Source organism: Monodon monoceros, unplaced genomic scaffold, assembly GCF_005190385.1.
Source record: "Monodon monoceros isolate NGI ecotype Baffin Bay Population unplaced genomic scaffold, NGI_Narwhal_1 Super_Scaffold_7, whole genome shotgun sequence".
NCBI classification, from domain to species: domain Eukaryota; kingdom Metazoa; phylum Chordata; class Mammalia; order Artiodactyla; family Monodontidae; genus Monodon; species Monodon monoceros.
In genome coordinates this window covers 31275179-31299023 of record NW_021703784.1, presented here as the reverse complement: position 1 = coordinate 31299023, position 23845 = coordinate 31275179, and the positions used below count along the sequence as shown (strand labels likewise).

Here is a 23845-nt window from a genome sequence, read left to right as displayed (position 1 = left end):
CCACAGATGTACTTCCAATACCGCTGTTCCCAGAGGGTAAAAGGAGCAATGCTTCAGCCTAATGCAGGCTTGTCTGAAATGTATGCTACTTCCAACCAGAAGCCTCTCTGACCTGAAATAAAGCACTCCACTTCCCCCCTACACCCTGATGCTCCTCCTGGGGGCTTTCATGGCATCGATCAGGCGACATGACTGACTCCTGTGTCTGACTAAGAACTCCTTGAGGGCAGAAACTGTGTCCTGACTGTTGTTTGAATTTTAAGTGAAATGACTGAATAAACCCCTATTGCTGACACCCACAACATCCCAGGTGCTGCACCGGGCATGGAGATGCATAAAAATCACTGGAATGAAAGTATCAATAGCATTAGGTACTTCTCTTGTAAAGCACAGGTCAAAGCACACTGAATATAGTATTATTTTAATTTTATGATAATGCATTTGATATTAGTATATTTGCAATTTTCATGATATATTGTAAAATACTAGCAGGCTGCAGGCCTGGCGCCTGCTTGGAGGAGGAGGAGGAACGAGTTACAGTCAGCTGCAGAGAGGCTACAGTTAACGTCCAGATTCTCTAACAATAGGTAGTAGTGGATTGCTGGAAAAATCATTATTCTCCCATAATGCCACAACCTCAGCCCAGATTGCTTAGAGAATAAAGTTGTTTTTTCCTAAATGTGCTGATCCTGTAACATATTAAATGATATTTCCAAGCACAAACAATACTTCAGGACTTCTGATTTGTCCTGAAGGATGGACGTTCAAAACGCTCTAGCCTTTGACCACTCCTCACACCAAGGTTATCTTTATAAAGCCTACCAAGCTCTTAAGCCATCAGCCAGATGTCATCGGTTTAAGAGAGAAAAACTCAAACATATTCCAGGTGGTAATTAGAGACCTGAGTTAGGGGTTTGTGAGGAAAAGTAACTGGGCTCCAGAATGGACAGCATCAGGGAGAAGCAACAAACTATGACAGTCTGTTCCTCCTTATTAATGAGGCTAAATGCTGAGTGAACTAATGACACAGCCGAGGATTAACAGTATCCTCTTAGTCAATCGTGAAAGACGACTGAATCACGTCTTTGAGAAAATTCAGTAGGCTAGACCCATAAATGAATTAATAAGAAAAAAGCTGGCATGTGATCAATTCATTACTGCCTACTACTTCTTGAGCCAAAGGATAACTATCTTATTAAACAAAAGTATGAAGTGAATGAGTCATGTTGCTTACCCTCCAAGAAGGAGGTAGAAATCAATCAGGAATGCCAAGATTTCCTTACATGGGTTTGGTATGTCCTCTAAGAAATGAGATGAAACCACAAACCCTAGCAGGTAAACTAAACCTAACACAAATGAGTCCAGGCTTCATTTCCTACTCTGTGGATGCTGAAGAATTTCTTCCCAAGTGTTGTATAGCTCTCTAGGATGAATAAGTTAAAATAGGCCTCATGGAACTACTGATTATAAGTCAGTTCTGTATTCTGTTTCTAGTACTGCTATTGGCACTGGTACACAGCACATTGCAATGAATATAATAGGTTTTAAATAAAAGTTCTATGAGTGGAATTTAATATGGTACCTGCCCTAAACCATCTTATGATATTATTTTAAAATGATAAAATTATTACAGTGAAAAGTAACAAGTATGCCTTGAAATTTTCCTAAATATTGTTCATATATGATTCCTTTTTTTCAAGGATGGCAAATATGTGGCATGAGGGCCAACTTCCCATGTGCATGGCAAGCATTGTTAATTGTCTCTATATCTCTCTTTCCTCCTTTTCTCCACGGGGGCCTCAGATTCCTTCTCAGCACAATGCTCCAGACACTGTATATCAACCAATCAGAGAACATGAGTTGAAACTTAAATGTCATAAGATTTTATGAGGTTTAAGAGGGAGAGATTTAAGACAGGGTAGAAAAAGGAATTTGAGAGCCATATCCTTTCTCCACAGTTGCTAACATTAACTGAATGCTTATATGTGCCAAGTATGATTTTCTGAGTCTAAGAGGTATTAACCCATTTCATCCTCACAGAAATTTTATGCAGGAGATGATGTTAGCTTTTTTTTTAATCTGTGTAATTTGGATAATGAGACCCAGAAAGGTTAAACAACTTAGTGAAAAATGCACAGCTGGTAATTGTCAGAGCTGGGATTCAAGCCCATGTTTTCTGGCTCTAGATCCTATACTATGAGCTACTAGACTGGAAAGAACTCAGTAGAAGAGGTAGAAAACATATAGAGACTAGGAAAAAAGGCTGAAATCATTGAAATGAAAAAAGAAAGAAAAGGACAAGTGAGAAAAAAACAAATAAAATCCAGATTTGTAAGCATAATGTTTTTTTCTAAGATCATTACTATGCTTTGAAAAATGTCTTTGATCATATATATATACACATATATGTGTGTATATATATACATAACATGCATATATTATATATGTGTTATATGGTTATAGACTAAATATAATGACAAACTATATATATGTATAGTGTGTACATATATTCTTCTACATATTAATAGTAGCGACGATATGACATGTTAACATTTTTTGAAATATAAGGTAACACTGAAATTTGACCTTTTCCAACTAGTCTGAGAGTACATTTTCTGAGGAAGAGTGAAAGGTAAATGTCAGATGACTGAATCACAAAGTACTGGAAAGGTTAAGGCAAAAGCAGAGCATTGCCATAGTACTTTTAGTCTCAGACATGATAATTAGTAAACTTAATTTATTCTGAGTCTGTTCTTGTGGTGCTATGAAAGTCTATTTTCATGAACAATGATGAGGACAAAAAGGCAGGGCAGTGAAGTTCAAGACTCACTTCTCAAATGTCATCATCAAGGCTTCCTCTAATGATTCAGGAAAAAAAGTAATGTTCTGTGCATTTACTAGAGGACATGCCTGTCTGCCTACTTTTTACACACTGTTCCTACAGTTTATCAGTGGACAATGGCTTTCAGAGTGGGCATTAGAAAAAGAAGAAAGGTAAAGCATTCTGAGATTCTGGACATACCTATTTTCTCTTGGTTTTTACTTCAGTGTCTTCGATAACATTTTACTTAGAGAGTACTATGACTATGATGAATCTGAAAAACTAATTTTTAGTACTGTGACTTATGTAATCTCCTTAGTATGTAGAACTCCCCTTACCATTGACTATGTGGGCTATTTGATCTGTCATTTTCAAAGAGTTTGAAAAACATGAATCAATATCCCTATGATCCACTTACACTGGATAAATTATCAAGTGACACTAATATAAAAAAAGCCTATCATACAGTTGGTCAGTGTCTCTAGCTATTTACTCAGTTGTACAAAATTTCTACAAAAATTGATTCCAAAATGAAAGCTTTTGTGACTAGTGAATAGGTGTTATCATATTCATCCTGGAGAAGTATTTTTAAAAGTTTCCATAGAAACATTTACAGTTGTTGCTGTAAATAAAGAAGAAACTTCAAGCAATCATTCTAGTGATTCAAGGAAAACAATACATTTGCCTTAATTACCTGGGTCTTTCATAGAATTTGTGGTGTATCTCTAACCTCAGCTAGTCACACGTAAAAGTAAAGACTCAGAATATAAGTCAATGTTGTGTACGGTAACAGATGTTTGGCTGAATTTTCAACTTCTGACAGTGGTAGGGTGCCGAGCTGTGCGCCTACACAACCTCTGGTTAACTTTCTCAGGTAAGTTTCCAGAGTACAACACAGAGGTCTGGGTCAGGAACTCACATCCTTTTTTGCTCTCCAGTGATTCAACCTGCACCCTCTGCACTGAAGGGCAGAGACTCTAACTACAGTGTAGGACCTCCCACCCAGCACCACTCAACAGAGCTGCGGGGACAGCTGCCATGGCTTTCATAAACCCTGCCTGGCACACAATGACGATGGACGGTTTCAGAGTGAAGAAGGAGGCTGTATCTGCTTGTTAGAATCAGAATAGATGCAGGCCATATTTAGAATGTGGCACTTAGAGAAAACCCTCGGCCCAAAGCTGGAAATTGGTCCTGACAGTGATTCTATTGGGGCACTCGTAGGTCAGGCTGCCTGTTTGGCAAATACTACTGTATAGTCTCTCCATTTTAAGTAAAATTTTAGTTTTTGGTTTTCTTTTACTATTCACATAGTGATAAGATTAATACTGGAATAGTGCTGGATGGGTGGCAGAGATTGTCCAAATAAAGTTAATCTGTTCTCACCAAGTCACAGCCACTGAATTCACTATTTCTCCCTTAGTGTCCCACACTCATGCCCAACTCTTGGCCTTGCTCACACTATCCCCACCTCTTAATATACATCTCCATCTTTTATTCTTTTTTGTATCTGCAATCGTTTTGAAGCCAAATATTCTTTTTACCCCTAGCCTTTCTTGATTAACATGATTGCGTATCTCTGGACTGGGTATAGAATGGAATTTTGGCTTTTCAGATACAGCCCATTTTTCCTCACCTAGAGGTTGAAATATAAACTTCACAATGAGACAACCACACTCCAAAATAGCTGTTCAACATCCCAGGTAACTGTGAGGTCTCTGCTGAGAGGCAGGCCTAGGTTTTGTTCCTGTTTCTGACACTTGCTCTAGGTGCAAGTTACTTAGCCACTAAAAGTCTCTGTTTTCTCATTTCTAAAATGAGGATAGTAACAATAGTTACCTCATATAGATGTTGCAAGCATTAAGTTAGATTAAATTATATAGAGCATGGAAAGCATTTATCACAGTGCATGGCACATGGTAGGTGCTCAATAAACACTTCTTATAGTTGTATTAAGTCTTATTTCTTTACTTTGTTGCAGATTCCTTGAGGTCAGACACATTTTTTATTCCTTTTAATCCCTGGCAAAGTTTTAAGCAGACTAGATTCTGGTGATTCATTTTATATTCCTAGTAAAATCATATTGAATTTGTGTTATTTCTCAGTCTCAGAGTAATGAGAACAGCAGAGAGTCAAACTAGGCAGCGATGTACAAAACCAGGGGCTTCATTTTGTTCTTTGGTGGATGTTCTGCCATGAGGAGTGGGCAGGGCTTGGCGCCTCAGGGAGTAGCTGTATGGTCAGAGTGCCAGATATCATTGTTCTGTCCTCCTTATGGTACCCAAACTTCCAGAAAGCACCAAACCACAGAGGAGAAATATGAGAGACAGCAGTTTGGATAAACACATTTAAATTTCTTAACCACCTAATTTGAAAAGATTAAGCTTACTGCAACATGAATACAGGATTTAAAGCCAGTGGTCTTGAGATATTTGAAGGATCATTGTGCTTTGACAATCCTTTGCCAATATGCCTTGAATTAAGTTCTTGCTGGAATTTTTAAAGCCTTTCTTAAAATATGCTTGAGTTGTCTTTTTATCTTCCAATTAAAAGGAAATTAGAAGAGATGCCAATTCAGCTGCACTTCAAGGAAAATGTGTTGACTTCAGGACATTTAATTTTGAACAATAACAGGTGGCACTTGATGGCAGTGTCTTTTACTGAGGAACTCATTGTCATGCCTGTTGCATTTCCTAAAACTTACATCTTGTCAAGTCAACCCAACTTAAAAGACACTGAGACATCTAAATACGTTTTCCAGAATCTTCTGGAGTCAAGCCCATTTGCTGTCATAGGGGCTTGCAGGCGAGCCTCTTGCATGGCGTGACACACAAGCTTTATGCATTTAGATTATTTTAATTTGCAGATAGTGCATTTGGTTTTGAAGTTGATTTTTAAAATTTCTGATTCAAATGTTGTCACAAAGCATTTGAAAACAGACCTTTTCTGTATCACTAAATAATTTCTCAATAAGTAATAACCATAAACACAAAATCACTGTATATAAAACTCTCAGCTATATTTTCTGATCTGGTTACATAAAGGCTTTTTGATGTAAACTAAATCAAAGTTGGGGCTAAATAGATTCTCTGTAACGATTTTATCTTTTTTTTTTTTTTTTTTTGCCGTACGTGGGCCTCTCACTGTTGCGGCCTCTCCCGTTGTGGAGCACAGGCTCCGGATGTGCAGGCCCAGCGGCCATGACTCACGGGCCCAGCCGCTCCGAGGCGTGTGGGATCTTCCCGGACTGGGGCACGAACCCGTGTCCCCTGCATGGGCAGGCGGACTCTCAACCACTGCGCCACCAGGGAAGCCCCTGTGACCATTTTATCTTTAAAAGGAAATTTAAAATTTGCTTGAATTTAAAGCAGCACTTCCAGTCAATGCTCAGCATCATCCAAATGTTGACAGTCTTTGGGTAGCTGAATAGTGAACCTTCATTTCTTTCTTTTAGTTGTTTTAGATATGGCCTCATATCATCAGTAAGTAATAGCAACCTCTTGGTAAATGCTCATGAATTCAAATTCCTGTTTTATATATTTTGAGAGGAGGGTAGGACATACTAAGTATTTGCGAGTTCCCTCAACACGTTTTTTGCTTTACATTTGAGGCCAAACATAGGAATTCACCTATAAAGCCCCTTGGAAATGGCACAAAAGTTGTGCTATAATTGAAGCAAATAACGATAATTGTTTGTGGCTTTGATACTTCTCCAATAAAGTGTTCTTATTTGGCCAATAATTTTTCAATAAAATAAAAAATTGTACATTGTACAATAAAAAGTATAATATAAAGAGCTTTTGGGTATCTGTATTGGCTGCAAAAGACAATAGGACAAGTATTTCACATGCACATGTGCAAACACACACACACACACAGACACACACACACAGAACTGAACTATGTTTCCAGAGTTCAGTGAAGGAAACACTTTTTCACTGGTAAGGGTAACATTTTCAAAGAGATGAATCAGAAAATTTAGGAAAGATTTAACTCCATTTTGCAGATATTATCAATCATATTCTGTGGGGGCTAAGAAGGGTAGATGATTAAACAGTATTCTCTAAATGGCAAGAGATTATTTTTCTCTAGATTTCAAGTCTGGAAGTCACCAGCAAGGGATCCATAGAGCAGGCAAGAAGGTACCTGAAATCTCCATCAGGGAAATACCACAATATGGTGTGTCTGCCCTGCCAGCTAAAATGATTCCCAGGCAGACACTACATGGCAATCACATCATCACAATAGTTGTACCCAAGAAAGCAGTTTACAAAACAAGCACCAAACAACTGGGAATAATTTTCATCATAATCTGCAACCTTTAGCCTGAATAATGAAATTTAATTGTCAAAAATATTAAATAGGAGAGTTCCAAATAATAGGATGACCCAAGTTATCTTTGAACATTTTCTTCTCTAAAAGCTGGTCATATTGGCACTTAAAAAAATAAATCAGAAAATAACATGGCTTCAAGTGGACAAATAAATATGAATTTTAAAGAAAGACTTTGCATTATCTATTGCTTTCCTCTTGATTTGGTTTCATTGATAATTTCTCCCCAAGTTTTCTAATAAGTTCTGCCAAGTCTTCTGAATTTTGAGTTTTTTCTTCAAGAAGTTCATAGCGGAGACTTGAGATGTCCTGTTTAATTTCCTTCAGCTCCCCTTTGCAAAACAAGAGTGATAAGAAGTCAATTGTAAATACGTAATGCAGAGAAACTAGTGATTCTGGGATAGATTGAAATGAGCCTTAATGCCACACACATCTGTATTTTGAATCCCTTCAAAGGAAATCACTTTTTAATGGGGGCAGGTTTCTATTTTCTCAGCTCAGTATTTTGGTTAGTGAAAAGATTATAGAGAAAACTTACAACGTCGTCCTCCTGAAGTCAGTGGAAGGGAAACACTGGTGGCAAATGTTACAGGGTTTGGGGGGCAATGGACCCTTACTATCCCCAACCACTTCCTTCTCCCTCCAAGCCCCCCACGGATATAACACTGTTTGCTCTCCCTATCCTCGGGTTTTATGTGTGCAGAGGCGGAGGGTAGACTGTAGTAGTTACTTCATTTTATATAAGGGACTTGGGCACCCATGGATTTTGGTATCCACACAGGTCCTGGAAACAACCTCCCACGAATACCAAGAGATGACTGTAGTTACTTATCTAGCAAGTGTCATCTGCCCCCAACTGCTGAGACATAGCCCTATTTCCCCAGTGTGTAGCAGTACTGATGGTTGGCTAGATCCTGTCTTCTCCTGTTGAAGCTCACCCTTCCCACGCCCATCTCTCCAGCTCTCCCTCAGCTCTGCTTCAGGCCCCAGGTCCTGGCTTATGCTCAGGGGCTGACTTGTCCCTGTGTTCAACTCACCTTCATTCACTTCATCACTCTCCTTATCTATCTGGGCTTGTAATACATATCTTTTAATGAGCCTCTTCATTATTTTCTAGACAGAGAAAAGAGAAATCCATCTTAGTTTTATGTTCATGATAAATCACTCATTTGGAATAAGTTTCTGATTTTTTCTCTCTTTAGTAAGCACTTCAGAAATGATAGCTATGAAAGATTAAGATGATTTGTCTGGTAGGGGATGCATACTATCTCCAGATTTTAAAAGTAATTTTCACATCACCAGGACTAATGACTCAAAAGTTGATTCTTGGGAAAAGAATAAGTTCAGAGCAAACATCTAATCCTTGATGTTCATTGCTTGTATTTTACTTGAAAGTGTTAGAACAAGACACAGCCTTAACAGCTGGGCAGGTCAGAGGTGTGCACTTCTGCACGTGAAAATGGAAAGTTAAGCAAATGTGCCCTCATTTATGGTTTTTCCCCTCCATTACAAAGAAATGGAGCCAGTTTTGATTTTATACTTGCTAATAATTTAGGAATGGCTAGCTTCGATGTAATAATATTTCTCCAGCACTTGAGCTTCCACCATGAGGATATTGCTTTTACTATGTACTTTTCATAAAAAGTAAGAGGCTCAGCAAGTATGCAGGAAGTCCTGGGTGGATATATAGCTAAACCAAATCTTGCTACCTAAACCCTAAACTAAATGATAGTCAAATCCCACTTTCAAGAACTTATCCTAATGATGTAATTAGGTACATGGACAAGTATGTTCATAGTAGTCTACTTATAATAGTGAAAAAAAAAAAACCTTAAATGTCCATCAATAGAGGATTATTTATTTGTACAAAGGAATATAGTACATCCATTAAAATTAATATGAATATATGTTTTGTGAAGTGAAAAACTATTATTCATTATATAAGTCTTGTTAACTCATTTATATAATATTACATATACATTTCTATAATAATATTAAAATATATGTAAAATTATATACATACATATAATCATCTGGAAGAATATTCACGAACAGTAAGTAGTCTTTACTTCTCAGTGGTGGGGTTTTTTACTCTCTTCTTTATGTTTTTTGTAAGATAGACTTTTTTTTTTTTTTTTTTTGCTGTGTTCATGTATTGGAAGACTATATAGTTAGGACAACAGTTCTACTCAAATCGATCTATAGATTCAACACAGTCACAGTTTTGGAATACACAATCAATTCTAAAATTTATATGGAAAGGCAAAGAAACAGAATAACCCAAACAACTTGGAAAAGAACAACAATGGAGAATTCACATTAGTAAGATAGGCTTTTTACAATAAACGTGTAGGCTCTAAATTCCATGATGGCAAGATTTCATCTATTTCGTTTGCTTCTATATCTCTAGTACTTAGAAAGTGCATGGTACGTGGTAGTTACTCAATAAATTTTTTTTTGAATTAGTGTATTATTTTGATATTGATAAAAATATCATAACAGTTCATTTTCACTTAAATAATCACATAGTTTGAGTTTCTAAATATTACAAATAACTAGTCTTATTTCTTTAAAAATTAATGCTTACCTGATATTGTCTTGGAGGATTACTGAAACTGTTTAACTGGAAATCTTCTGAACTTCTTAAGCTTGATTGTTTACTATGTCCAAACTGTATTTTGAAAAGAATTAGAAATTGATTATCATTTAATTTTTTTCAATGTGTTGATATTTATCTCATTGTTATATATGTGAACTAAGTCTCATATATATAAATAATCTTTTCTATATGTATCGTGCCATTTTAACTTAATTTGCTTAATATTCTGTCTTCCAAGACAAATCATAGACACTTTAGGTGTGTTCAGCCTCTCAGTGTCTATTAGAGGTTGTCTGAGGACACTCTTAGACTTTGTGGCTATCAATCATTTTGTCATGAGAGTCATGTTTTAACATTCCCACAGATACACCCTTGGTGGAGGAAGAGGCAAACAAGTTGAGAAAATAACGGTGGTGATCTCAGAAGTCCATTGATGAGGGATCCACAGTCCAGCATGATGGACTACACCATCCACACCTGCAGTAGAGACTGTGATAAGACTCCTGAAGAAACACCAGGGTAAGACTTTGTTGTAGGATAGGATTCAGGTGCCAAGAAAGCACTAATAAACCATTTGAATTTTAGGATATATATATAGTATCCTATCTGGTCAGCACTTTTCAAATAATACATTTGCTTGAATAGGAAAATAACAAGGAAAGTAATCTGCAAGAGAGGTGGTAAAGTACCATATTAACATGATAAGAGGATGATTAAAAACCTCTTTAAGGCATTTTCTAAAGGGAAAAAAGTGGTTTTACAAAGAAATAAGTAGGAGAAATTGAGCAAAACACAGCATCTCCAAATATATATTTTTGGGGGTGTAAAACTCTTTTCCAGGGGAGAAGAAACTTCAAGACTATCTACTAAGACAGCCATGATTTATATTTCCCAATGACATCTAAGTTGCTACAGGTAAAGCTCAATGAGACTCAATTAAAATCCTTGACTTCAACGCATTGATGCTTTAAATGGCCACATGCTGAATTCAAGCAGCTATGTACACATTCATCCATTAAACAGGTATGTGTGAGTGACCTCTATATGTAAGGTGCTGTGCTATGTTCTGAGTATTTAATGAATAACATAAATAACTATGATCTAGCTGAGTTATAATAATAGGAAAAGTATGGCAAGGCTGACAAGATTCATATTCATTGTGAAGATATTGTTTAGATAGCATCCTTTTCCATGTAGCTATTTGCCTTTTATTTCACCCTCTCTAATAATGTCAGCAAAATGTCCATATTTTTTTTAACTTTATATTAACTTTTAAAAAATTAAGATAAAATTTTACAATTTACCAAATTAACCAGAGAGGCAGCTTGGGTTCTGTAGAAGAGTACTTGACAGAAACCTGAAAACTCAAATCTGGCTCTGCCACAAGTTAACTGTGGGATACTAGGTGAGAAGCTGAAACCCTACAATCTCTTCTGACAGTGAAGGGAATGCCCTAGTTGACCTCTACAGTCCTTCAAGTCCTACTAATTCATGAATTTGTGAAACAAATGCAAACTTCAACATATTTTAATAATATTTTAATGTTTATTTTCAAATTACATAATCATTTATTTTTATAATATTATAAAATATAATGATATTTAATATATTAGATATGATTCCTGGATTTCAAACTATGATTTATGCTTTAAAGACATCATTAAACATGATGACCAGAGTCATCACTTCCATCCCCCAGTTTTTATGATAAAGCATGGAGGGTGAGGACAGGTTCATAATCAGAGCGGAAGGATCCAGGCAAAAGGAATCTTTGTGTGCATCACGTCCATCTCTTCATGAATGCACAGCCTCATGGTGGCAAATCATTAATTTGATGTCTCCTTCTTTTGTTAGAGGCCACTAACACATCCAAATGGTGTTCATGGAAAAAAGAAAGTGAAAAATTATACTTCTTTGAGAGTTTTTTAGAGATGAATGTGTGGACCTTAGTACTCGTTGTGCCGGTCATTCCAAATTAAGGCAGCTCCACAACCCACCATGTCTATGGCAATCATCCTTTTTTGTAAACTTAGTATTATATGAACACTATGCAGGCTTTTTTTCATTTGCTCTTTTCTAACTTAAGGTTTGTTATTCCCAATTCCTGAAACACTCTTTTCCTGGCTCTTTGCCTGTCTGACTTGCTTTGTCTGATCCTCTGGAGTTTAGCTCAACACATAAGCTCCTCAAATGGCTTTCTCTGCCTACCCCATGAAAATAGATCTTGAGAGAGCTAGGCCTTTTGTACCCTTCAAAACATGCTTCACAATTGCTAATTACTTTATTCACTGGCTTGTTTACATGGTTATTGTCTACATCCTCCTGGGCTCTACAGAAGGAGGGACTTTATTTAGTTTATCTCAGTGCCTTAAGAGCCATCGCTGTCCGGCAGATGGTAAGTGCTCAAAAGTTGTTGGTTGGTGAATGAATGAAGGGAGAAGTGCTTTCGGGTCACTAATAGAGTTCACCTGGTTTCTGAACAACTTGCTATAAAAGACGTGTACAATACAGGTTCGTGAACCAATTGGCTGCAGCTCAACCACACGGGAAAGATAAATCTGAAACATGGTTTTAAGGTCTGAGGCAGATGACTTACAAATTAATACCCTGGATGACACAGAAGAGGTAACAGTACCAGGAAAGCCAGAAAACAGTTTTCTGTTCATTTGAGAATGGGTATAATTGTAGATTTTCCGGATTGTAGATCTTGACGTGTCAATGACTGCAGCTACAGTGTGTCATACAGTTTTATAACACACAGCTCCTCTTTGCATGCACCCAATGGGTAGAGTCTGGGATTTCTCAACTGCAACATTTTTGACACTTTGGGCTGGGTAATTCTTTATTGTGGGGGGCTTCCAGTACATTGTACAATGTTTGCCAGCACCCATGGCCTTGACACCCTAGATGCCAATAACAGTTCCCCTCTCTAGTTGTGACAACCAAAAAAGTCTCCAGGTATTACAAATGCACCCTGGACTGCTGGTAGTGTGGAATCAAAATTACCTCTCAGTGGGAACCACTAGTATAGTTAAATGGTATATGACTAAACAGTTACAAATTCATTTGGATCACTTTTATGTGAAGAGTTCTGCTCTAAATCTGAAGTATGAATTTGGATGCAAATATAACATTTATTTAGCAAAAATTTCTAAACAGTTTCTGATATATAGTAGGTATTCAACAAATACATGTTTAAAAATTTAATAACACAAAGGAGTAATATGTAAGAAGAAACTTACCCAATGGTGCAAAGAAGCATTATTACCACTTGGTGGCAGAAAATTCTAATTTATATTTGTTTTGATGTACAGCTACTAAAATAGACTGGGAAGTCAAGGGAATTCAGTTGGCAATATGAATAGCATTCAAACCTTAGTGATTTGGACATTTATAGATGGCACTGACGCATAATGTGATGAGAGTGGGAAAGGGGAGCTTGTTGAGTAGAAGCAGGAAGGACTGGGTGTAATAAGCTTTCTTCCTGTCTAATGCAAATACACACTCTGATTCTGAATAAAGCACTGCCTGTCCTTTTTTTCCCCACACCTTCTACCGCATTTCCTGCATTCTTTATGTTTCTTTTCTTTTTTAATCCTAGTAATTAGTTTGATATTAGCATTTCTTATCTTGCTGCAGCTTCATTGTAGGATTAGAGTGAGGAACACTAAATAACTTGTTTGTTATTCATTAAGAATAACAAGTAAGCCTCAGGCTTGGGAATTTTTTATGTTGTTGGACATAGTACTAGGAGTCTGTCTCCCATTCCCCACGTTGAGGGGTCTGAGGCAGGGATCAAAGCAATGAACTGAAAATGTAGAGGAAATATGATCAGTCAGCAGGGGGTGCACATATGACATGAAACCATGTGGTACAGTGCTTGTAAAAGCTCTTGCTTGAAATCAAACAGATATGGATTTGAATTCTGGCTCTGTCATGTGTCTGAAGTGGGGCTTTGAGCAAGTCATTTCACCTCTGTTAACCTAAGGTTTCTCATGTATAAAATAGGGAAAATAATATTACCTACCTTCTAGAGTTAATATGAGGATTAAAGAGATAAGGTGTGTAGAATGAGTAGCTTGACATAGCAGATGTTGTACAAGTGTCAACAGCTATTATTATTGTACAGAAGGATAATTATCTACTATGTGGCTTTAGGTCTATTTCATGGTTAGTTTTAATCTGCTCTATTTCTCTTGGAGACACTTTGCTGAATATTGCTTTTTACTGATGTGCTCATGTCCATGACTAAGTCATCCAGGGAATGAAATACTCAGTGATTCCCATACCCAGATAAGCATTAGAATCTCCTAAGTACTTATTAAAATGCACATTTCCAGGCCCAATGGCCAGAGATTTTAACTCTATAGACCTGGAGAAGAGGATGGGTAATTTGTACAAATTCATCTGTTGAAGTGACCCTGGTGATAGTAACAAATTGGAATCACTACATTATATAACTGGTTCATCAGATGACTAAAAAGAAAGCCCCTGACCTAATTAGAAGCTAAAGGACATAGTTCCTGGATATGTAACTGATAAAACAAAAAACTCTCCACATCTCATTCAATCCAGTACAGAATGGACCCCAAATCCTGAAATAACATCTACGCTCCATACTTGCCTATGGTCCATGGCATGTAAAACCTGCTCTGAAACTGACTACTTGAAGGGGATCTGTTCTAGAGCTGGAACAGAGCAAATATTCAAGAAGTTATTTGGCATTTTCAGGTTTATACATATAATACAGTATGGCAGAGACTGAATATTAATGTATGCTGTCCTTTCAGACTATATGTCCGAAAAGCTAATGCTAACCACCAAAGTCAGTGATACTTGGAGCTGATTAAAGATAATAAATAGATATGCTAAAAAGTATTTTTATATGGCTCATCTGACTGATTTATATAGTGTCTGTGGAGCAGATGTGAAGGAAGCAGATGTGAAGGAAGGTTTGTGCGACCTAACCACTTTAACTTTCAAGGAGCCAAGAAAGAAGACCCCAGCAAAATAGAAACTTAACTGTGCCATTTTAGACATAGACTTTATGAAAAAGAATGAACAAAAGCCATGCAAATGGGTTAGGGAAAACACACAGCAACAACAGGCAAAACTGATTGGAACTATAAATGGTTGCTTTAAAAAACATTTTCTCAGGAATATAGTTAATGTATCAAGCAAAAGCAAGCTATGTGAAATATGCCTCAGTTTTGTTCACCACAAGCTTAAATGGTAAGGGAAAATAGACATTTGTGTTGATTTGGTCCTCTAGGAATCAAATGCCAAGACAAAGTGAGAAATATGAGATGTATTCAGAATTATGCCTGTGAAAGATAATGGGAAGTGGCAGCAGAAGGCATAAAAAGCTCCCAGACCGTGAGGCACAGCTCACCTGGGAAAGAGGGAAAGGTAATAAGATTGTCTGGGAAAGTCAGCCAGCCCAACGGGGAGCTGTGGTGCAGAATGCCCCAAGAGAGGTCCTGTGTTGGCTTGAACTATCCGGGACCTAAAGAGCATGGCCATGGCGGGAAAGCTGAGGGGACCCCAAAGATGCTGCAGCCGGAGGCTGTCAGCTGACCGAACTCCTTGAAGCAGGCTCTCTCGAAAGAAAACATGAGCCATACATTCCCATGGCTGCCACAATAAACAGCCTCTCAAAAGGGTCTCTAGAAGGTTCAGCTGACATTGGAATCAACATTTCATCGATCTACCACTGTGATCAGATACCAGAGGCTTCGTATTGCTGTTAAAGAATTTGCTTTCGCCTGGGATTGAAATATGTGCTATTGGAAAGTGTAGAGTAATCCAAGCTATGTTTAAAAAATATATTTTCCAGATGATTAAAACAAATTTTAAGTTTCCACATTTTTTGAGAAACTCTAAAGAAAATAAAATTATTTGATTTGAAAGACACTATAGTTTCTATCGTAAAGAAAAAAGCCATGTTGATCCCCCTTGAATTTTTCTCATATTTGTCCAACGCTTTATTGTTATCATGCATTCATCATACTTTCAGCACAAGTAATTTCTTACTGGAAAACTATAAAATCCAACTCACACTGACCTATTTTTGAAAAATTTTTATTGAGTTATTCATAACCAAATAACAAAAAGCTGCTTCTTTATAACAAGTACTTCACTATTTGTATAATAGTGTTTGTGATTTACAAAGCATCAACTGAATCCTCTCAACGATTTTGTGTGATGGGCTGTACAACTTGATCATTCCTATCTTGTAGATGAGGAAGTTAAGGTTCAGAGAAGTCAAACGAATTGCTAAAGGGGCAGAGATAAGATGAGATCCCAATCTTCTGACTACTTGGTTCAATGATCTGGCTATATCAATACTATATCAATACATAAGAGTATTCCTATTTTGTTGGAGGAGGTAACATACTTGGCTTAAAAACAAAACAAAATAGCATCCCTCCTTGGCATTTGTGTCCCATGGGGTGACCCTGTAGCAGAGTTCTGGCTAATGAGATATAATAACAGAAATTGTTGGGAGGCATCTCTGAGGGTGATTCAGCTAGGGGCCCACTTTTCCTTTGCCCCATTCCTTCTTCATGCCTGAAAAGTGGGTGTGATGTCTGGAGGTGAAGGTGTCATCTTGCATCTGACTATGACAAAAAAATCCTGGAGAACCACACTCACTCCTGGCAACAGTCCTGTACTGCCAACTCTGGAGAGTTAAATGAGAGGGGGAAAAACAACTGTCTTGTTGAAAACACCATGATATGCGCAACTGAATGCTAGTCCCACCGGATACACTGCCCTTCTCCTAATGAATTCACTCATAATTTCCCTCAGCAACACGCATTTATTGTACCCCTACTATGTGCCTGCTGCCAGAATGAAGCAAAAGTCCTCAGCATCAGGGATTTTGCCGCTCCAAATTACGGAGCTGATGCAGCTCCAGGGTACATTGCTCATTATAAACTGGGCTGATGACAGGAGCCATTAAATTCTCAGGGTGCCTTTTTGTGACAGCTTCTCGATTACTGACAAATAATGCAGCCCTGTTAGGTGTGCATAATCTCCACCTGAGCTGCCGAGAATTAAGTTAATTATATCTCCATCAGGTCCCTATTGTTTCAATTTTCCCTTCTTTACATCACAATTTCTATATTCCATCACCCATAAGTACCCCCGTATACTTGTTTACTATCTGTCTTAAACAGCCATGTAATTCTTTTTGCTGATTAACAGGACACAGGCTTATTTTTACTTCTCAGTAACAGATTCTTTGAGCATTGTTAAATTGTTAATTCTTTAATGTGTCTACTGTTTCTTGAAATTGCTTCTGGACATCTGTCCTTTTCTCTGAGTAGAAAGCCTGAACCTACTCGTGGTTTCATATTTTCAAATGTGATCTTACCTGTCTTTTGTCAAGTGATAATTTGGAAAGGTCTTCATGACTTCCGAGAATTCCAAATTTCTTTTCTTCATTTCTCTTTTAAAGATAGAGAGTAAAATAGGTACAATCACTAATTTTACATTGGGAATTATAAAACGAATTTTACTCTTTCTTTATTCCATATTCTAAAAGCCATCTGGTCCAATTCTCCAGCAAGTTTCAATGAGAGAAACATATTCTTACTGAGGTCTTCCCTTTGGTGAGTACTTGGACATTTCCTTTTGGAGACTGAATTGTCGTGGGTTGCAGCTCTAATCACACCTGTAAACTACACACTTAATAACATTAAGTAAAGTGAGGGAAATTTTTGCCACTCAACACACTGAGTTCTGTAAGTTATACATTTGGGAGAGCACCAAAGATGGCATATTTTTCCAAAATTCCTATAGAAAATAATGATAATACATTTAAAGAGGGCTTTAGAATTCTCAAAGCACTTTTACATATTTATCTGATTTGATTTTCATGATGTAGATGCAATTTTTTTTCCCATATTACAGTTAAGGAAATTGGAGCTCTGGGAGCTTAACTTGAGAATCTCACGTAGTAAGTAGCAAATCATTCAATAATAGAATCTTATAGCTGCAAGGAACTTTTACAATCATTTGGCTCAGTTGCCCACCAGTGTAGGAAAACCTATAAATTCCTAATGTTGGTCAGCCAACATTTATTGATTACTTGCAATGATGGGGAGCTCACTATTTCACAAGACAGCCCACCACTCTGTTGGGCAGATCTTCTTGTTACAAATTTTTTTTATTTACATAGAACTAAAAATGAACTATTTGCAACTTTTGCCCATTGCCTCTCTTCATATTTTTGAAGAGAAAATTAAATGTGCTTCCTCATTAAAATTGGGAACTGGAAGCAGCCAGCTCCTTCACGTCCCCATAATATGACACCATATCCACACCTGTTCCCTTCCTGGCCCTCCTCCTCTGGAGGCATCTAGTCCCTCAGTGCTCCTTCTGGATATAGAGTTCTGTCCCCAGCAGAGTTCCCTGCTGAGAGTAACCTCCCCACCCCCATGCATTCCACACAGCATTCCACATGCTCCACACATTTCTAAACCCACTGTGATTGTTCTACTCCTTCATCTAAGCACTAGACCTCTTCTCTTTCATGGCTTCTTAAGATGGTACTGCCTCATGGGATTACTGTTTCCAATTAGTCTCCTTAGATATTTCTCTCTTGAACTACTTAATGCTAAACCTGGTCTCCCATATTATATGTGAGCAATTGATTTCTGAACTTTTCAGTGTAGGACTTACTTGTCTGTCAGATTCCCCCAAGTCATAATCAGCTAGCTGTATAAATTGAGCATGCAAAAAATGGAAGCTGTATAAATTGAGGTATATAAATATACCTAGCTGTATAAATTGAAGGTGAAGTGAGGGACATGTAGCCACAACAGCAAAAATGCGGCCCAGAATAGCTCTCCCTTTCAGTACACACTCCAGATAATGTAGTACATTATTTTAGTTACATTTCATGAATTTTTCTTATATTTTTAAGCAGAAATGCCCAGTGTTCTCCTAATAAACAGACACAAGCCAAAGGACTGCTCTGAGCTAAGTGACTACATTTGGGAATGGATGGACATGTCATCACAGACCGCTTCTTTATAAAGGGATGTGGCACAGTGGTTATAATGGTCTCAGCATTTAAAAATATAATTTTAAATTATCAAGTCAAATCACCTTGTTCATTTCCACATCCTCCTGGAAACCTTTTTTATGGCCCTGGAACAGCTCAGAAATCCATTTTTTAAGCCTCAGTAGGAGATAAAACAGGGACTTTGGACTTGGCACCAGGTTGAAGGGAACAGGAAGAGTTCTTCCTTCCTCAAAGTAGGAAAACCAAAGTTTGGCCCTTGCAAATTTCCACTCCACATCAGCATCATCCTAGACAAATACATATGACAGTTCAGCAAGGAAACGCGTAAAAAGAATTACTGGGATGCTTCTAACATTGCGTGACTAGATGGAAGTAATGATGCCTACAACACTCTCAGACCCCAAAGACCACTCCAAGATTTTTTCAAAAATGTTAAGGTACTATTCACACACTCTTTCCTAAATCTGCCTAAAATTTTATCAGGCTTATAGATCTATAGATCTCAAAACTTGCATGTGTTTATAAATACATTGAAAGATATAAATGCATTTTCCTACATTCTAGAAAACACTATGAAAAATTATTCACTTTTTTATTCTGCAACAGATCACTACTTTGATTAATTTGGGAGACAGACCAAGATTTCTGGAATAAAGATGTACACTATCACTCTGAGTTTGAGAAAGGGTCAATTCTGAACATCACTCAAAACAAGATTTGGAGAATAGTGGTATTCGGAAGCAATAGTTTTTAAAATAAAGTATAAATTCATGCTGATATAGTATTTCTAAAGAGTTTGTAAATAATAATAACAAATCACACATCATTTCTCATCCTTACGCCTTACTATCCCACCACACCCATAGATATTGTGTTTGGAAGCAAAACATTAAAATTTTCTAGATTCCTGTATATAAAGTATACAAAAATATAGATATTCTCTACAGTATATATAGTATATAAAGAAGTATGTGAAAAGGGAAAGAACAGATGGAAAGCAGTCTATACTGTCGCCACCAATGCTGAGTTGATCCCTGGAATAGTTAAAACGTGTAGCACATAGTATACAAATGTATAGAGATTATACCTCAATTTCCTGGAATGAACTGTTGATCATTGCAATTAACATATTTAGCAAAACAATAACCATTGTAACATTATAGACTCCATAAAGAACATAACCGATGTTTTCAATGAATTTGTGATTATAGTTGATGACCACTGATTTCACTTCAGAAAGTCCAAATATAGCCCAAAACAGTGTCTTAAAACTCTCTTCCACTCTGGTGAAAAAGAAGGAGAGAAAGGAAATGATAAAGTGTACAAATAAACAAAAATGGTACCATAATAAAAGTGAGTTGATTTAGTGTCTTTGAAAATTATTAGATATTCATGAGAAAACTCTTTACTTCCCTGAGCCTCACTTTTCTTTTCTGTAAAATGGGTACAATAATTATTTATTTCTAGGATTGTTGCAAGGATGAGGAAATATTGTGTATATGAAGCACATAGCTCACTATCTGGAACATAATAAGCACTCAGTAAATGCTAGCATAATTACATAACCACAGATATTAACATTTAAATAATCCATAGTTTTGGCAATGGAAGTGTTAAATGTATTACTTAATAAAAGATAATGTTATCTGTTAGAGTCCTTTTGGGTTTCCTGCTCATCTATACTTCCACTAATTTCCAATATAAAGATTACAATAGTATGTGTCTTAAGGTGTCTTAAGGAAAATATGACAATATAAATACAGTCGATGTTACCAAAATCACTGACATGTCTTACATAGGAATTTCAATGCTTTAAGCATAATTATTGACCTTAAACTAAGCCCCTCTGCTTAGCCCAGGTGGTTTAATTTCTCTCATAAACTGAACTTTACAGGAATATGGGTAATAGGTTATGCTTCAGTCAATACTTATTGTAACACTGAATACCTAACATTTGAATAATGTATTCCAAACACACTTTATAAAAAACATGTGTCTATGGTGAACATGTTAAAACTCTTGTCACTATTGATAAATTGGATTGTCTCAGTGATAAGATCCAACAAATTGAATTAGGAAGCAGCTGTTCTCATAGCCAGCATCCCAGGAGTCTGTAGTAAGCAGAAGGACACAGCAGTGAAGAGCACAGATGTTATAGTGGACAAGGGACTATGTCCTGGCTTTTCTACCTATTAGCAGCTATGCAGTGTTCAGCACATCATTTAACTTTTCTGAACTTCGGTCTCCTTTTTTTCTTCTGAAACAGAGATAATAAAATGATGTGTGTGAGGTAGTTCCTAGCCTTAAAAATGTTAGCTATAATTACTTAATATTACAGAGGTTGCCTACATTATTGAGTTCTTCCAACCCATTTTAAAATCCTCTCATTTTGCTAAAGAGTAACTGGAGATGAAGTCTTTACCAAAACATTATTTATGCCATGGATGCATATGAACACTGTTAAGCTAACATTTATTTAATCGATGATCTCCATGATCAAAATATCTGAAAGCACATACGTTGTGAAGGCTTCGTTTTGCTTTGCACCAATGTAGTAGGAATAGAGGTTGAACATTCCAATCATAAAGGCCACAAACACCATGATGAATATGACCATGAACTTGAAGATGTCTTTCACTGTTCTTCCAAGTGATATCTGCAGAGGTCCAAAGCTTTCATTTGCTGGTAAAATGTAGGCTATTCTGGAGAAACTTAAAACTACAGCAATTGCATAAAGACCTTCAGATATAATTTGAGGATCAGAGGGGTCCCACTTTATCCTGGCTAGGAGAAAGGAAAGACAAGAGTTATGGTGAGTTTATTTAAGTTTTTTACTTAGGTAACTTCTTTTCTGGGGTAGAAATAAAATTACATTAGCAATCCAGTTCCTGACGGAAGTCTTTTATCTTAAAGGGCTTCTTTAAGTGTCAGGTGTATTTGAGCTTCTGAATTTACTGAGAAAATTACTCCCCTGGTTTGCTGGAAGTTTTCCATAGGGTATAGCATAATGGTTAAGAGTACACATATATATGGAATCTAAAAAAAAAAAAATGGTCATGAAGAACCTAGGGGCAAGACAGGAATAAAGACGCAGACCTACTAGAGAATGGACTTGAGGACACGGGAAAGGCGAAGGGTAAGCTGGGACAAAGTGAGAGAGTGGTAGTGTATATATGGACATATATACACTACCAAATGTAAAACAGATAGCTAGTGGGAAGCAGCCGCATAGCACAGGGAGATCAGCTGGGTGCTTTGTGACCAGCTAGAAGGGTGGGATAGGGAGTGTGGGAGGCAGGGAGACGCAAGAGGGAGGGGATATGGTGATATATGTATACGTATAACTGATTCACTTTGTTATGAAGCAGAAACTAACACACCACTGTAAAGCAATTATACTACAATAAAAATGTTAAAAAAAAAAAAAGAGTACAAACTGTGGACTCAGCATATGTAAAAATTCCAATACCTACCTGTCTATCTATCTATCTATCTATCTATCTAAAGTCAGCTGGATGAACTGGTACAAATTACTTATCTTAGTTTTATTTTCCCATCTTTAAAAATGAGATAATACTGCTTCTACCTCTGTCATCTGTTGTGAGAATCCAGTAAGTCAACATACATTCAGTGTTTAGAAACTGCTTGGCACTAACTAAATGATAGCATTTACTATTTAATCTTAAACTATAATAAAAGAAAAGAAGGCCCTAAATACATGATATCATTATTTAATTTTAAACTGTAATTACACTATAATGTAATTTGGGGCTTTTGGAGTTATTTAAACTTACTAAAGTAATTTATATTGGTCACTCAAGTCTATTTTTATCATAAAAATGTAGTAATTATTCACTTATGAATTCTTCTGGCATTATTACAGCAGGTCATCAAAAACCTAATTAAGAAACCATTATGAAGAAAAGCAGTGTGTAGGAAAGAGGAAAAATATAATTATAAATTTGTATTTGCTTATTTGCTGAGAAGTGGAATCAGGAAAGGATACAGTAAACTAATAAAAGCACTTTCCTTTTTTATAGCACTTTGAATATAAGTGCAATATATAAATAGATAGTTCTGAGTTTAAAATTCCATATAATAAAAATTTTTGTTATAAAATAATGGCTACATTCCCTGTGCTGTACAATATATAAAAGCTTACATTATGCACTAAAAGTTGTTAATTAAATATTAAAAGAAATATTAAAAAGAAATAATAAAAAAGAAATCCCTATGTGATATAGCCAGTAAAACCCATAGAGATGTCAATTGACTGTTAATTGACATCTTAACAGAGGATTTGAAATAAGTATTCAAAGAGAATCTGTTTTCCCCACTCTAGGTTTCTACAAGGAGAGATTTTCCCTAAGCAAATAACTGAATCTATTTCTATCACTTAGTCACTTTCCTCCTGGGGAGGTGGAATGACTTATCTGATTACTAAACTGGGGTAGAAACTGAGCATACTTGGTTCAGCTCTGCCCTCTTTTTTCTTGAGAATTTTCCTCTGGTCTTCCATGGGGGAATCTCACATGATCAGACACTTGCTGCCATACCCCTCTTTGAGGAAGACTGCCCTGTCCATACATCTGCCTAAGCCTGAAGTTCAATATTACTGAGCCGGCTGGCTAATAAACTCAGAATTATGTCATCCACCCTGAACTTTGTCAGTATTAGAGGTGATGATCTGGCCTCCGTGTTCGCTTTTGGTTTTATCTCTCATCTAGTTTCAAAGACTGGGTGAGAAAAAGTGGTGTTATTTATTGGGGGCCCTCTAGAGCCTCCAATGATTCCTTTGCTTTCAAATAGTTTATATGCCTTAAATGGAAATAGTACTTAAATGTATACTATTTTTAATGGACAAGAGGAAAAAAATAAATCCAAGACATAATACAGGCATTCTCAGTGAAGTTTGGTGGTTAGCCAATTAATCCCAGAGATAAAGTGAGATGATTCTTGTGATTAAAAGAGGTCTCCAGCCAGAAGAAATATCAAGGGAAGAGGTAGAAAGCATGCTTCTTCAGATACAGATACTCTGAAGAAGCTGGAAACTGACCAA

At 36.8% G+C, this 23845-nt stretch overlaps 1 protein-coding gene across 3 annotated transcripts in view; it reads right to left on the bottom strand.

Annotated features, from left to right (window-relative positions):
• Positions 1-6297: 6297 nt before the first annotated feature.
• The window catches only part of TRPC6 (transient receptor potential cation channel subfamily C member 6), a 117621-nt gene continuing 100073 nt past the window's right edge, over positions 6298-23845 (bottom strand). The window contains exons 6-12 of one of the 3 annotated variants that reach the window (XM_029208921.1): positions 21306-21570; positions 19874-20069; positions 18870-19073; positions 17131-17205; positions 9741-9824; positions 8191-8266; positions 6298-7485 (exon numbers count right to left, since the gene is read on the bottom strand). In XM_029208921.1, the coding sequence (XP_029064754.1) occupies positions 7334-7485; positions 8191-8266; positions 9741-9824; positions 17131-17205; positions 18870-19073; positions 19874-20069; positions 21306-21570 (1052 nt within the window). In that variant the 3' untranslated portion in view covers positions 6298-7333. Of the gene's footprint in view, positions 7486-8190; positions 8267-9740; positions 9825-15870; positions 16435-17130; positions 17206-18869; positions 19074-19873; positions 20070-21305; positions 21571-23845 lie in introns of those variants that run through there. The other 2 variants (XM_029208919.1, XM_029208920.1) reach the window with 2 other exon arrangements.